The sequence below is a fragment of the Oncorhynchus clarkii genome, chromosome 23, assembly GCF_045791955.1.
Source record: "Oncorhynchus clarkii lewisi isolate Uvic-CL-2024 chromosome 23, UVic_Ocla_1.0, whole genome shotgun sequence".
Taxonomy (NCBI): Eukaryota; Metazoa; Chordata; class Actinopteri; order Salmoniformes; family Salmonidae; genus Oncorhynchus; species Oncorhynchus clarkii.
This window is the reverse complement of record NC_092169.1, coordinates 8,059,321-8,075,075: the sequence shown is the minus strand read 5'-3', so window position 1 is coordinate 8,075,075 and position 15,755 is coordinate 8,059,321. Positions and strand designations below refer to the sequence as shown.

Sequence of the window (15,755 nt, the reverse complement as noted above, 5' to 3'; positions counted from 1 at the left end):
TTAGAGCCTGGGGTTCCCTGTAACTCAGCTTATTTTAGCTGCCCATTGGTGTCAGCAGTGGGTTAATGTCTCCAGTAGCCTATTATGTTCTTATTCTCATGGTATTGTATTGATGTCACTGAGAGGTGATCTGGACTGTTAACCTTTTGCATGAGCAGTCAGGCATTCCCAGGGCAGACTCTAGGACTGCTGCGTTCAATATGGGGTGTCAGATTATTTTCGCGCTTGTTAGCAGAAACTACCGTAAAACGTATATTTTAAACGTTGAGTCTGAAATGGTTGCCTGTCCCTTTTTGTGTGCAACAGCACACATTTCAGTAAATAAACGGCTGTTTCAAATAGATGCCGGGTCTGAATGAATTGTTTATGAAGTTACCATGAATTACCCTGAATTATTTACGAGGTTTCATGTTTGATTTGTTACATAAAATCATTCAGTAATTCATCAAAAAAATTATGTAAATCACAAGTTATCACCGGTAAGCTGCCAACAGCTGAGAACTGCTAGCTAATTGTCAAGCACAAAAACGGTGTGAGTACAGACCCCTAGATCGGGAGATTTCCCTCTAGTGGCAAAAGTTAGAACTGACAAATGCACAGTTAATAAAGGGGAGAATAATTATTCTGTTAAGGAATTATTAAATTTTTATTTTATTTTATAGAGTTATACTAAGACAAAATAAATGTGACAGTGTGTAAATTAAGGAAAGTAAGAAATGTATTAAAATGTTGAAAGTGAATGCTGAAATTAAACAATTAACTATTCAAATGAGCAAAAGTTGCTTTAAGGAAATAGATGTCTGGCTCTAATAGAAGCCTGTCTCTAATAATCACCTGTTGTGTTCTAGGATTTAAGCAAATAAATGCCCAGGCTATTAATTGAAGTTTCTAACCCATAGGGTTTCTTCAAGTATGTGGCTTTTGTAATTACACATAAACACTTCCTCTGTGTAAATTCGGTGTAGACCCTATTTTCCACTGAACGAAGACCATTCTAGCAAGAGACCTTCTGGATGTTGGTAGTTAGACACCTAAATAAATTCTACTGGAAACGGTAGGTGCGTTTTTAAAAAGAGCTTCCCAAACCTGTTGTTAATGTATGTAAAAGTATTGGGTGTACTGTTGAAACTTCAGAATGATCTTGTGAAAAAGCATTTTGAATGTAAAAAGTATTTTGTTGGGGATAATATGGATGAATCAAATCAGAAGTTCTGTACACAGATGTAGGATCTTAATTTGAGCCCGTTTGTAACAGAGGAAAATAATCCTGCAGCAACGGGAAATGTGAATTATTATGTGGATTATAATTAATGGACGTTTTTGTAGGGGTTGAGACATTTTTCATAAGGGAAAAGTGAGGCTGTGATGCAAGTGTTGGGCCTCCTTTCAGTCTACAGTATATATTACTCTTGGCTGGCAGTCACTCTTTCTTTAGTTGGCTACTGTATTTCTGACTCTCTTTCTGCTGCAGCTCCTCTAATTCTGACTTTCTCTCTCTCCCTCCCTCCCTTCAACTCAGATTTTTTTTTTCTTTCTCTCTCTTCCTCTCACTCCCTCTTTTTCTTTATCACAGGCTCTCTCTCTCTCTGTGCCCCACTTTTCCCTGTGGTTTTTGCCAGGTCCGTAGAACGGGCCCCTTTGTGTGGTGTGAGTGCACAGGAGATTTGAGCTGGCATACCAGCCAGCCATTCACCCAGACATCAATAGACCAGAGTCAGGGTGGAGGGTTAATATAGGTTTTGTGAGCCAGTTGGTAATCCACTCCTCACCCTCAATGCCCTTTTGTTTTTCCTGGTGCCCCTCCATTTCCTGCTATTTGCTTTGTGCGTCCAGTGAAAAACAAACGTTTCAATGAACTTGGATTTTGTAGTTAGACTGGGCTTATTTAGTCAGCAGGGGGAAATGCTACTCATGATTGATGGAGAGAGTGTCTTATTGTAGTCCACAATGAAGTAAATAAAACAAATCGGAGCAATACGTGTTGCATGTTTTACTCCACTGACTCCAGTAGCAATGTAATCACTGTGTTGCTATCTCATTTCCTGTGTGCCATTATTAGGGGGGGGGGGCTCAACCCCCATCAAAGTTGCCCATCCTGGCTCTATGACAATTGTAATAGAGTTGACTTGACGAAATCCCTTAGGGTCCACAGTCAAAATGCATGTGGCGTCTAATGTTTCCTCATTGTTTCACCCGAGCTAAAGTGGTTTTGACAAATAGAGAATAATGGGTTTGAAAGCGGTCATGGCAGAAATAGGTTTGGAACAGCTGAGGCTGGTGAATGTTACCAGGCCACCTCAGGTGAACCTCTAGCCAGGGAGAGCGCCTAATCTACAGCTAAGGTCTGAGGCGAGAGGTCAAAAGTGGCCCCGGGCCCTTCCTGTGAAGCAAGGCGGCTGATCTGAGTCATCACCCACGCAGCTGGCCCCAACGGCGGTGGCAGTGACATCATCGTCACGGCAACCTTTGCTTATACTGTATGTCAAGACACTCTGCAACAGCCCCGTCTGCCAATTAGAGCTGGCATTTGTGGAGGAAGGGCCATCGCCAATGCCAGGCCCCGCCAGCCAGAGAGAACATGGGGAGGGAGAGAGAGAGAGACTCAGTGCAGCTGTCTTTTACAGAAGAGCTGGCCAACACAAGCCACACCCTCGACCCCTTGAGCACAAAATATCAACACTTCAATTGTATTTATGTTTGATATAAAGTACTTTGTTACTTTGCCTTACTCCAATTTGGTTTATTTCTGACTTTCTTGATTTTAACTCTCCATGTAAGTCATTGAGAGCATATTTTAGCCAGTGTTTTCCTGATGAATGGCCAGTGCTTACCTAATCTAACCTCAGTCTCAAGGGGTACCCACAGAAAGTTCATGAGTTGTGCTGGTAGAACTTGAGTAGTCTCATTAACAGTGTGGGCGGAGAGCCCAGCTATAGGACCCAGCCAGGCCCCGTCTCCAGTGGGAGATCTTACACCCATCCAATGACTCAGACAGCCCGGGTCACAATGGACCAAAATAAGTGGCAGGGAGGGTGTCAGTTTGCTTTGATCCTGCCCATCTCTCCCTCGCTCTCTCTCTCCCTCGCTCTCTCTCTCCCTCGCTCTCGCTCTCTCCCTCGCGCTCTCTCTCTCTCCCTTGCGCTCTCTCTCTCCCTCGCGCTCTCTCTCTCTCCCTTGCGCTCTCTCTCTCCCTTGCGCTCTCTCTCTCCCTTGCGCTCTCTCTCTCCCTCGCGCTCTCTCTCTCCCTCGCGCTCTCTCTCTCCCTCGCGGTCTCTCTCTTCCTCGCGCTCTCTCTCCCTCGCGCTCTCTCTCCCTCGCGCTCTCTCTCTCCCTCGCGCTCTCTCTCTCCCTCGCGCTCTCTCTCTCCCTCGTGCTCTCTCTCCCTCGCTCTCTCTCTCTCCCTCGCGCTCTCTCTCTCTCTCTCTCCCTCGCGCTCTCTCTCTCTCCCTCGCGCTCTCTCTCTCTCTCCCTCGCGCTCTCTCTCTCTCTCCCTCGCGCTCTCTCTCTCTCTCTCTCTCCCTCGCGCTCTCTCTCTCTCCCTCGCGCTCTCTCTCTCTCCCTCGCGCTCTCTCTCTCCCTCGCTTTCTGTGTGTGTGCGTGTGTGTGTCTGAGAGACCCTGCTGCCACAATGCACCACAGTTGTGGGATTTATCCACAGGCACTGAATACTGTTTGATTTATCACAAAACATTTTGAGGGGTTTGATCAGAAAAACACTTTGAAAGGAAACTATTGTAGTTACACTAAAACACTGAGGTGTTTTAGTCTCTGTTTCTAATTATTATTTTAATCATGGCCTTTTATACAGCAAAGGGTAAATTATATTAATAAGCCCCTGACAATCATCCTGGATTCTGTCATTAATGATGACTGCTATCATTATTTCCCCCTCAATATTAATGTGACAAGCCACATGGACACAATGTCTAGGAGCTCCAGTCATACACTGAATAGCCCAGGAAAAACTCTTAAACACACTGTGTTATAAACCACCCTGATTCAGCAGTGGTGTTTGGCAGTAGAATAGAAAGTCAGTTTTACTAAATGGATTTTGATTTTGCGAGTCAATTAATGTGACATGAATGGCTATTGAAAGCCTTTGAAGGGGCCTTTTAGAATGTTGTTGTATCAGTGACACATCTGTCCAACATACTGTACACCAGGAATGTCATTATTACTTCCGTTCGCACACAGAAGATTGTCATCGGTTCCTGTCTCAGTGGTCAGTTTCCTTTGCGATACTCAGGACTCCCCGCTAAATACAGAAGCAGGGCCATGAATCGGAAGCTGATAGGCAACCTGGTGCAAGATGCCAGACACCAGATACCACTGTATGAAAGGAGTTGATATTATGTAACACTGCTGTCTGGGCCATACACAGACCACTAACCTCCTTTTATCTTCATAGTGGCAGAGAAGCAGTGGATTAGGAGGGAGGGAGAGGAAACAAGGAAGGGGGAGGGAGGGAGGGAGGGAGGGAGGGAGAGGAAACAAGGAAGGGGGAGAGGGAAGGAACAGGGGGAGGGAACAGGGAGGAGGAGAGAGGGAGGGAACAGGGAGGAGGAGAGAGGGAGGGAACAGGGAGGAGGAGAGAGGGAGGGAACAGGGAGGAGGAGAGAGGGAGGGAACAGGGAGGAGGAGAGAGGGAGGGAACAGTGAGGGGGAGAGAGGGAGAGAACAGTGAGGGGGAGAGAGGGAGGGAACAAGGAAGGGGGAAAGAGAGGGAACAAGGAAGGGGGAAAGAGAGGGAACAATCGAGGAGGGAACAGGGAGGGGGAGAGAGAGGGGACAGGGGGAGGGAACAGGGAGGGGGAGGGAACAGGGAGGTAACAGGGGGAAGAGATGTGAGATACATGAGGAAGCAGATTTGGCCGATAACATCACTGTAGACAATTTAAAATCCAGATAATCTTTTTCAATTAAACAGTTTGTTGCAGTTCCATTTCAATGTGACATTGAATGCATTTCTTTCATGCACAAAGCTGAGAAGCGGATTAAGTTATGATATTTCACTCTTGTTAAGTACAGAAGAAGGATATGCTAGGGAAAGTTTAAACAAAAGGAAAACGTTTGTAAAAAGCAACAAAGTTAGTAAGCTTAAACATTTTCTTATCAAGAGGGATTATTTCCTTAAAAGAGAAGCAACTTGCAATATCAAATCTAATCTTCTGTCGCTTTTGCCAAAGTTTTGTTGTTCATTTCTTGGGTGCTGCAGTGCCCCGAGCTGCCTAATCTCTTGTCCAGCACTGGTTGGTTCCAGTACCTTGTTGGTGTGTTTTAAATGAATTAGCTCTTAACACTGGTCTCAGCAGCTAGTGGCCGGCTCTCCATCTCTGTCGGACAGTTCTTTGTCAATGACTTGATTGAGTTGAAATGGCAATCTGCAGTTTGAGAAACAACAAACAGCTTGAGGGAGATGGGGTTAGAGAAATGTAACCTCTCTCAAATTCATAGACAAAGCTATGGATGCAAGGACTGACGATCGAAAATTACATTTTTAGCCATGCTTTGACGCTACACAGCGTTTCTTTTTAACAATCACAAAAAACAAGCTTATATGTTGGGTTCTGATGAGGGTACGGCAGTTGTACTGAGCTCATGAGGCATTTCTAAGTAATTTATTTAGGAATCAATGGCTATACACTGAGTATATGAAACATTAGGAGCATCGTTCTAATATTTAGTCGCATCCCCCCTTTTGCCCTCAGAACAGCCTCAGTTTGTCGGGGCACAGACTCTACATTGTGTTGAAAGCGTTACACATGGATGCTGGCCCGTGTTGACGCCAATGTTTCCTACAGTTGTATCAAGTTGGCTGGCTGTGTCCTTTGGGTGGTGGACCATTCTTGATACACACGGGAAAGTGTTGAGTGTGAAAAACCCAGTAGCGTTGCAGTCCTCGACACAAACCGGTGCGCCTGGCACCTACTACCATACCCTGTTCAAAGGCACTTAAATCTTGCCCATTCACCCTCTGAATGGCACACATACGCAATCCATGTCTCAATTGTCTCAAAGGCTTAAAAATCCTTTATCCTGTCTCCTCTTTATCTACACTGATTGAAGTGGATTTAACATGTGACAACAATAAGGGATCATAACTTTCACCTGGTCAGTCTATGTCATGGAAAGAGCAGAGTGTTCTTAATGTTTTGTACACTCAGTGTATATCATTCATTTAACAGTCCATAAATGGTTGTACATGTAGCAATCACAGATGCTAAACCGTTTAATGCTAAACTTTGCTTAGCTTTTGAAATCTTCAGTGTCTTGCACTTCTCTGTGAAGTCAGTTCCCATTCATCTCATTCTAAATATCACTTAGGCCTAAATTAATGAAGGGTGTCTCTGTCTACAGCCGACTCACTCTCTTCACTTATGGTGCGTGTTAACTGAAGATGATGTGGGCGATGATACTACGGAAAGCCATTCATTTTCAGTGGAGGAGAAGCGAAGTGGGCAGGGGACTGTTGGGTGTAGTGTATTTGAGGTTTCAAAGTGGAAATTACAGACTTGATTTTCCCTTACAAAAAATGTATCGACCCCATTAATTCTAATCCACATTATAATTAGCATTTCCTGCTGCTGCAGGATACATTTTTTTCTGTAGCAAACTGGCTCAAATTAAGATCCTACGTATGTACCTAGCACCAGATCTTCCATTATATTGACAAGATAGTCGAGTGATCGCTCTAACAATGGAAATGCATGTCCTCAAAGATGGAAGGAAGGCAGTAGGAGGCGAGATCAGGTGGGACCGGTATAGCCAATAAGAGGGCAGATACAGATGTAGGATCTTAATTTGATCACTCTTTTGTTGCTGAGAATTTTCCGGCTCACTAGGAAATGCAAATTGGGGTGTATTAAAAGTAAAAAGGCTTCTAAAGTTTGTAATTTCCACATTAACATGTCAGACTTGATGTGCCCTAAGGAACATTTTGATCAATCCCTACAAAAATGTATATTAATTATAATTCACATTTTATGTTGCTGCAGGAATATTTTCCTGCTGTGAGAAGCAGGGTCAAATTAAGATCCTATATCTTCGCCTCTTCTCTTCTAGCACCCACAATAGGGTGAAGCTAGTGTGGCTATCCGAATTATCGCGGATTGTGAAAATCCCCCATTAGGCTACTATGATTAAAGTGCATGCTAATGTCATTACGTGGCGTATGCTATTGTACCTGTAGACTTAGTCATTGTGCTAATGCTAGTTAGCATTGGCTCGTGAAACTACCTTCAACGTCCTTCATACTGCATGTCGATATTGAAAAATGGTATCCCTAAATGTATTTTCCTAGCCACCGTGCTTCTGCATCTGCATTGCTTGCTGATTGGGGTTTTAGGATGGGTTTCTGTACAGCACTTTGTGACATCGGCTGATGTAAAAAGGGCTTAATAAATACATTTGATTGATTAATTTGACTCTGGACAAGTAGTAAATGACCAGAATCTCGCAGAATCCCTTTATTAACAGTAATAATGAATAAGCCACCCTGACTTTCAATATCCTCTCGGGATTTAATGTAGTCGGTTCGATTTTCTTTATTTTATGAACTCTCTCTCTTTCTCTTTCCTCTCTTCCTGAATCGCAGAAATGATTGAGGAAAGATGAAAATGGAGTAAATAAGAAATGCCATGCAGTTTGAACAGGAAGCAGCTTATATACTACCCATGGGAGTAAAAGACTGCGCTGATAAGGGTTTTTAGCATGGGGGATATTTTGGGTGACGGAGACTTGAATCGTCTCACGCATATTGGTGACTACTGATGAACGGATCGTCCACTTTCAGTCTTCCACACCTATAACATACTGTGCTACAATTGAGAAAATGACAGAATGTTCCTGGTGGTAGGTTATATATTTTCTCATGTTTCATGAGCTGAAATAAAAGATCACAGAAATGTTCCAAACGCACAAAAAGCTTATTTCTCACCCTGTTAGGGAGCATTTGTCATTTGCCAAGATATGCCACACCTGTCAGGTGGTTGGATTATCAAGAAGCTGATTAAACACTCTAAAATGTGCAGTTTTGCCACACATCACAATGCCACAGATGTCTCAAGTTTTGAGGGAGAGAATTTAATGTTTGTTTATCTACCATAAGCCGCCTCCAACGTCGTTTTAGAGAATTTGGCAGTGCGTCCAACCGGCCATTATAACCGCAGACCACGTGTAACCACACTAGCCCAAGACCTCCACATCTGGCTTCTTCACCTGCAGGATTGTCTGAGACCAGCCCCCCCGGACAGCTGATGAAAATGTGGTTTTGTACAGCTGAATCATTTCTGCACAAGCTCATGGGCAGGCATAAGCTACGGACAACAAACACAATTGCATTTTATCAATGCATTTTTTTGAATGCACAGCGATACCATGACGAAATCCTGAGACCCATTGTCGTGCCATTCTCCTGCCGCCATCACCTCATGTTTCAGCATAATGCACAGCCCCATGTCGCAAGGATCTGTCTACAATTCCTGGAATCTGAACATGTCCCAGTTCTTCCATGGCCTGCATACTCACCAGACATGTCACCCATTGAGCATGTTTGGGATGCTCTGGGTCGACGTGTACAACAGCATGTTCCAGTTCCCGACAATATCCAGCAACTTCGCACAGTCATTGAAGAGGAGTGGGACAACATTCCACATTCAACAGCCTGATCAACTCTATGTGGAAGAGATGTGTCGTGCTGCATGAGTCAAGTGGTGGTCACATCAGATACTGACTGGTTTTCTGATCCAAGCCCCTACCTTTTTTAAGGTATCTGTGACCAACAGATGCGTATCTGCATTCCCAATCATGTGAAGTCCATAGATTAGGACTTAGGACCTAATGAATTTATTTAATCTGACTGATTTTCTTATATGACCTGTACAATCTTTGAAATTGTTGCAGATTGCGTTTATATTTTTGTTCTGTGTAAATTGTTGCCAGTAACACAGTTAGTCATTAACCCTCTAGATAACATGTAAACAGCCAAACCAGCTCTGCTAGGGCGAGTAAAAAATTTCAGAGTGAGGTGTTCTCTCATTTGCGTCTGGAAGTAGCTAGCCAACTTTAGCCAGTCAGCTTGGGTGCTTGACTGCCGTCATGAGGTCAGAACTCTCAGATCAACCCTACTCCTCGTCAGTGTGCGCTCTGAATGCTCCAAGAGCGAAATGCTCTTAATTTACAAATGGGCAATCTGACAACGCTCTGAGCGCACTTTAACACACTGGGGGCAATTTACGAATGTATGATTTGATGTTGACCATTGAGTGTCCATTGTTGAAGGGAATTATGATTGTTGACCATTGTGTGTGTGTGTGTGTGCTGACCATCCACAGATCACCCCTGGGAGCAAGGCACAGCAGGGCAACCTGGTCCAGGGTGACATCATCGTGGCCATCGACGGCGTCAGCACTGAGGGCATGACCCACCTGGAGGCCCAGAACAAGATCAAGTGTGCCAGCTTTAACCTGGCCCTGACCATGCAGAAGTACGTACCACACACACGCACAAGCACACACACACGCATGCACACGCGTGCGCACACACACAGAATAAAGAGTCTCTCTGTGCCCCTCCCCACCTTTCTGTGAGGGCTAACTCTTTAATAGTGGTCTAATTGAAGATTAGACAGAATAGGTGTCATTTTTAGAAAGGAACAAGGGACAGTGACGGAGTGGGCTGCCTCTTATCCCTGTCTGGATGGACAGACCTGGAGCCGATTTTAGAGGTAGAGATGTGGCTTCACTGTCATCTGAGGACTGAGGAGCGAGGGAATGGATGGAGGGAGGGAACATAAATGATGATATTTTCACACCTGTCCTGGCTAAAACTAGAGAACCAAAGATAGCTTTCGTATACTTTTATCACAGGATAAGCATAAATACGATGTCACTTTTCTTGCTCTGTTGACACAGTATTTTGTCCATATAAATAACCAGAAGTGCACTCAGTGAATGTTTATCAATGTTACTATATGAAAAGCTAATCGGTGTAACAATATTATAAGCAAGCAGCATATGTCTCTGGACCATGCTTGAATGTATTAGTTTGGAATAAATGCTTATGTACAGACCCATATCTCACGACCAAACCTAAGGCAAGACAAACCACGAACGCTAATCTGTCTGCAAATTCTGTGTGTTTACTCTGTCACACACAAACAGGAAAGTTAGAGCAGTTGACAGCTCTCGTCGTCCTTCACATTGGCTCATGTCGTATTCTCATTCATTTGAATCTGCTTTGCTGCAAGGCATGACTCCTGCTGAATCATCCCCAGCCATTGATCTGCCTTCAATTACTCACACACGCACGCCTTCACACACAATCTCGACTCCCAAGGTTTCAGAGACTAGATAAAGTGATCATGGGGAAAAAAGCATCTCAATAGTTAATGTGTGATATGAACGCTTCCTATATAAAACCTTTAGCAAATGATTAAATACAGCTTGGAAAATTCCAGAAAATGATGTCATGGATTTAGAAGCTTCTGATAGGCTAATTGACATAATTTGAGTCAATTGGAGGTGTACCTGTGGATGTATTTCAAGGCCTACCTTCAAACTCAGTGCCTCTTTGCTTGACATCATGGGAAAATCAAAAGAAATCAGCCAAGACCTCAGAAAATAATTGTAGACCTCCACAGGTCTGGTTCATTCTTGGGAGCAATTTCCAAACACCTGAAGGTACCACGTTCGTCTGTACAAACAATAGTATGCAAGTATAAACACCATGGAGCCGTCATACCGCTCAGGAAGGAGATGCGTTCGTTCTGTCTCCTAGAGATCAATGTACTTTGGTGCAAAAAGTGCAAATCAATCCCAGAACACAGCAAAGGACCTTGTGAAGATGCTGGAGGAAACAGGTACAAAAGTATCTATATCCACAGTAAAACGAGTCCTATATCAACATAACCTGAAAGGCCTCTCAGCAAGGAAGAAGCCACTGCTCCAAAACCGCCACAAAAAAGCCAGACTACGGTTTGCAACTGCACATGGGGACAAAGATCAGACTTTTTGGAGAAATATCCTCTGTTTCTGATGAAACAAAAATAGAACTGTTTGGCCATAATAACCATTGTTATGTTTGGAGGAAAAAGGGGGAGGCTTGCAAGCCGAAGAACCTCATCCCAACCGTGAAGCACGGGGGTGGCAGCATCATGTTGTGGGGTTGCTTTGCTGCAGGAGGGACTGGTGCACTTCACAAACTAGATGGCATCATGAGGGAAGGAAAATTATGTGCATATATTGAAGCAACATCTCAAGACATCAGTCAGGAAGTGGAAGCTTGGTCGCAAATGGGTCTTCCAAATGGACAATGACCCCAAGCATACTTCCAAAGTTGTGGCAAAATGGCTTAAGGACAGCAAAGTCAAGGTATTGGAGTGGCCATCACAAAGCCCTGACCTCAATCCTATAGAAAACTTGTGGGCAGAACTGAAAAAGCATGTGCGAGCAAGGAGACCTACAAACCTGACTCAGTTACACCAGCTCTGTCAGGAGGAATGGGCCAAAATTCACCCAACCTATTGTGGGAAGCTTGTGGAAGGCTACCTGACACGTTTGACCCAAGTTAAACAATTTTAAGGCAATGGTACCAAATACTAATTGAGTGTATGTAAACTTCTGACCCACTGGGAATGTGATGAAAGAAATAAAAGCTGAAATAAATTATTACCTCTACTATTATTCTGACATTTCACATTCTTAAAATAAAGTGGTGATCCTAACTGAAGGCAGGGAATTTATGCTAGGATTAAATGTCAGGAATTGTGAAAAACTGAGTTTAAATGTATTTGGCTAAGGTGTATGTAAACTTCCGACTTCAACTGTGTATATATATTTTTCTTTTATTTAGTCAGGGGAAACCCATTTGAGACCAGAATCACATTTTAAAGGTGCCCTGAGCACAGCAATACAAGTGTTGAGAATTATCACCCAAACAAAGATTTAAAAAAATGTACATTACAATCTCTTCATTCAATCAAAACAACTGCAGCTCTCGTTCAACACATCTATCTAATACTAGTCTTAAACTGCCCTGGGAGTATCAGGGAAACAAGATGCAATAAGTTCCGCAGGTTATTCCAAGAATGGGGTCATTAAAACTGAAAGTGGATTTACCTAGATTGGTAAGGACTATTGGAACCTTGAGAGTTAACCTTCCCTGTGAACTGGTTTGGTGTCTCATATTTCCTATTTCAACAGTGAAGTGAGGTAGGTTGGAGGCTTTTTCAGGGAGCTTTGTCAGCAAAACGGGAGGTGATCTACGGGACTTTAGTTAGACCAGCCGACTTTTGACAGTAGGACTGTACCTACTTAAGATTTCCCAGAACTGTACCATTTGCCTCTAACGGGAACGAGAGTTAAAACAAGAGTGAATGAGGGTTACCTGTTGTGGGCCAGGACTGAAATCCCATCACTTTTTTAGTACATTTGCAACGTTAGAACTCAGCATGTTTGCTGATCCAAGTCTCTTTGTTACCCGTTTGTACCGCATTGCATCACTCAGGTCAGTGGCGAAAGCATGTCAGGTCTCACTTCTTAGTCCCTACTGACTTCCTACCTCTATTTTGGGAGATTTTTTTGTTTGTTTGTTCACCTCAGATCCCAGTCATTGCCTGTCAGTTTATGTTCCATTGTGACACTCGGCGTAGCCACAAAAACAAATGGCCGCTTTGTATGTGAAATTTCACTTCAAATGGCATATGCAGTGGACAGGAAAAGAAAAACTAGTGAGTCATTTAAGGGTCACACTCCCAGCCGTCTGTGTACTGTGGCTGGTGTCAGAATCAGGCAACCACCCCAACCTCCCTCCCCTCATCTTCTGTGTGGTTCCACATGCTGTTTTTCATCAGCCGTCTGATTGTTATAAAACGGGGAGTGTAGGCTGGATCGATGACGTGCCTGTCCTCCCACTGAGTGATTGATATGAGAGGAAGCCCTCCTGCCGTGCCTTTGCAGAGCTTGTCATTGTCTCTATCACCTCTCCTCTTCCTTTCTTCTTTGTTTTCCCAAGAAACACATTTCCTCTTAATTAGTTTTTCTTTTGCCGAACCCCCCCCCCCCATTACAGAGACCATGTTTTAAAAAATGGGTTGAAAACAACTCTCACCAGAAAACAGGGAAGAAGACTGCTGGGATAAGAGGGTGTAGTGGATGGAGTTGGATATGACCTCTGCTTGTATAATGTGTGGAGATGTGAGAGTAGTGCAGCATCTGCGTGCTGTACCCGTGGGGCGTGTGAGCATTGAAGGTGGAGTGGGACCAGAGGACTTACCGAGGGTGGAGAGTGCACCGGAGGAGGGGGGTCCACAGCGGAGCGGAGGCTACCAGAGGCGAGCAGTGGGAGGCGAGTTACAAGTGGATCGGGAATTCAATGAGGCCTTTGGGAAGAAGGGCTTACATTTTGTGCACTTAAACGTCCGAAGCCTACTACCGAAGATCGATGAGATACGCCTGTTGGGTTGCAAATCAGAGATGGGTGTCTTATGTTCTACTGAGACATGGTTGGATTCATCTGTTTGTGACTCAGAAATTGAGATGGGTAATTACTCTGTTGTCAGGGAGGATCGGAATCGGAACGGTGGGGGAATATGTGCGTTTGTAAGATCAGACATTGCTTTTAACGTCAGATCGGATTTAAACGCTGATCTGGAGATTGTCTGGCTGGATATCTGCCTTCCCAAAACCAAGCCGATTTTGTTGGGGGTGTGTTCTAGGCCGCCTAAGCAGAATGCATTCTGTGAAGGTCTTAAAATTGTGTTGTCAAACTGTAATGATTCACTGTTTTTTGTTAGGGGATTTCAATACTGATGTCTGCAAAAAGAAAAGCCCAACCCACAATGTATTTATGCACTTTTGTAGATCACTTGCTCTGACCCAAATGATAAAAGATCCCACCAGGATATGTGAAACAGTGCAAAGTACAATTGACACAATATTGGTCTCTGATAAATCTAAAATATTGCAGAGTGGAGTAATAGTCTATGGAATCAGTGGTCATTTTATTCCATTTTGCACAAGGAGGATTTTTAAAGATATATTTAAGTGTCACAAAACCGTTAGAATCAGAGGACTCAAAAAATGCTGTGTAGAAAAGTTTAGGGAGGAAGTGGGTAAAATTGACTGGTCACCTGTGCTAGATAGTGTATGGGTAGACAGTGCCTGAGAAGCCTTTAAATGTAGATTCCTTGATGTGGTGAATGTGATGGCTCCCATTAGACAGGTCAGGGTAAAGCAGAGATCTAGCCCTTGGTTTAATCATGAGATTCTAGAATCTATCCAAGCAAGGAATAAGGCCTTTAAGAACTCTCAAGAGCAGCATGATTTTGTCCTATATAAACGTCACAGAAATGAAGCACAGAGCAGGATGGATGAAGGTAAGAGGGGTTACTTTGCCGAGAAAATAATTGAAAACAAAAATGACCTTAAAAAGCTTTGGAAATCATTTAAGAAACTAGGCTGTAGTAGTACTACCAAAAACAAACAAAACAGTATTGGACTGAACATCAAAGGGGAGATGGTATATGAAAAAGCAGAGGTTGCCAATGAATTCAACTCTTTTAAAAATAATAATTTGTATATTTTTTTACTTCTGTTGCCAGCAAGCTGGTTAGCAAGCTGCCCACCAGTTCTGGTCTGTATGGAAGCAACCAAGTCTAGAAGTATTATGTAGAGTTAGGGGTTCAGCCAAACTCTTTTTCTTTTACAAAGGTAGCAACGGACCAAAATAGTCAGTATGCTGGCAGAGCTTAAATGCTCCAAAGCCACAGGCCTGGATAATATTCCTGCAAGGTTTCTAATAGATTCTGCTGAGCAAATTGTCCCTTGTATTACCCATATTGTTAATCTCTCTCTTGAACAAGGCATCTTTCCCAGGGACATGAAACAAGCTAAAGTTATACCTCTGTATAAGAAGGGAATAAAGTCTGACCCTGGGAATTATAGGCCTGTATCTATCCTCTGTGTAACATCAAAGATCCTGGAGAGAATTGTACACGAGCAAATGTATGAATATGTTAACAAGCAGGGTCTAATGTATGATTTTCAGTCGGGTTTTAGATTCATGTCTACTTTACTTGACTGACTTCATCAGGAAAGAGATTGATGAGGGAAATCTGTGTGGAATGGTACTGCTTGACCTACAGAAGGCCTTTGATACAGTTAACCACTGTCTCATAATCTCCAAACTGGAGGCACTGGGGTTAAGCAGTATCCCTCTAGGCTGGGTAAAGTCATATTTATCAGGAAGGGAGCAAAGTAGTAGAGGTAAATGGTTCACTGTCTCAGGCTAAACAAATGAGTTGTGGCGTTCCGCAGGGGAGCGTGCTTGGGCCTCTGCTGTTTTTATTGTACATTAATGATATGAAAGATGCTTTTTCTTGCAATCTTTTTCTTTATGCGCACTTCTGGTGTCTCACAAAAGTAAATCTATGTCTGAAATCAGAGTGGAGTTAGGGGGGGGGGGGGGGTGCTGACTACTAAAACCTCTGTTAGCTACTTGGGATGTATCCTTGATGGAAGCTTGGGAGGTGTGAGCATGGCCAATATGGTGCTAGGGAAGGTTAATGCCAGAACTAAGTTTTTGGCTAGAAAGTCCAAGCTGCTTGATAAGGACTCCATGAAAGGGCTAGCTACTGCCCTTATTCAATGCCATTTTGACTATGCTAGTACTTCCTGGTTTGGTGGCTTATCTAAACTTATGAAGGGGAAGCTCAAGATAGCCCAGAATAAGTTGATCAGGGTAGTATTGAAGGTGAG

The 15,755-nt window shown here is 43.5% G+C and overlaps 1 protein-coding gene across 20 annotated transcripts in view; it reads left to right on the top strand.

Moving 5' to 3' along the window:
• LOC139381482 (LIM domain-binding protein 3-like) overlaps nucleotides 1-15,755 on the top strand; it is an 80,832-nt gene that overhangs the window by 21,287 nt on the left and 43,790 nt on the right. For all 20 annotated transcript variants that reach the window (XM_071125059.1, XM_071125054.1, XM_071125062.1 and 17 more), the window contains one exon: nucleotides 9,333-9,484. In XM_071125059.1, the coding sequence (XP_070981160.1) occupies nucleotides 9,333-9,484 (152 nt within the window). The remainder of the gene's footprint in view (nucleotides 1-9,332; nucleotides 9,485-15,755) is intronic.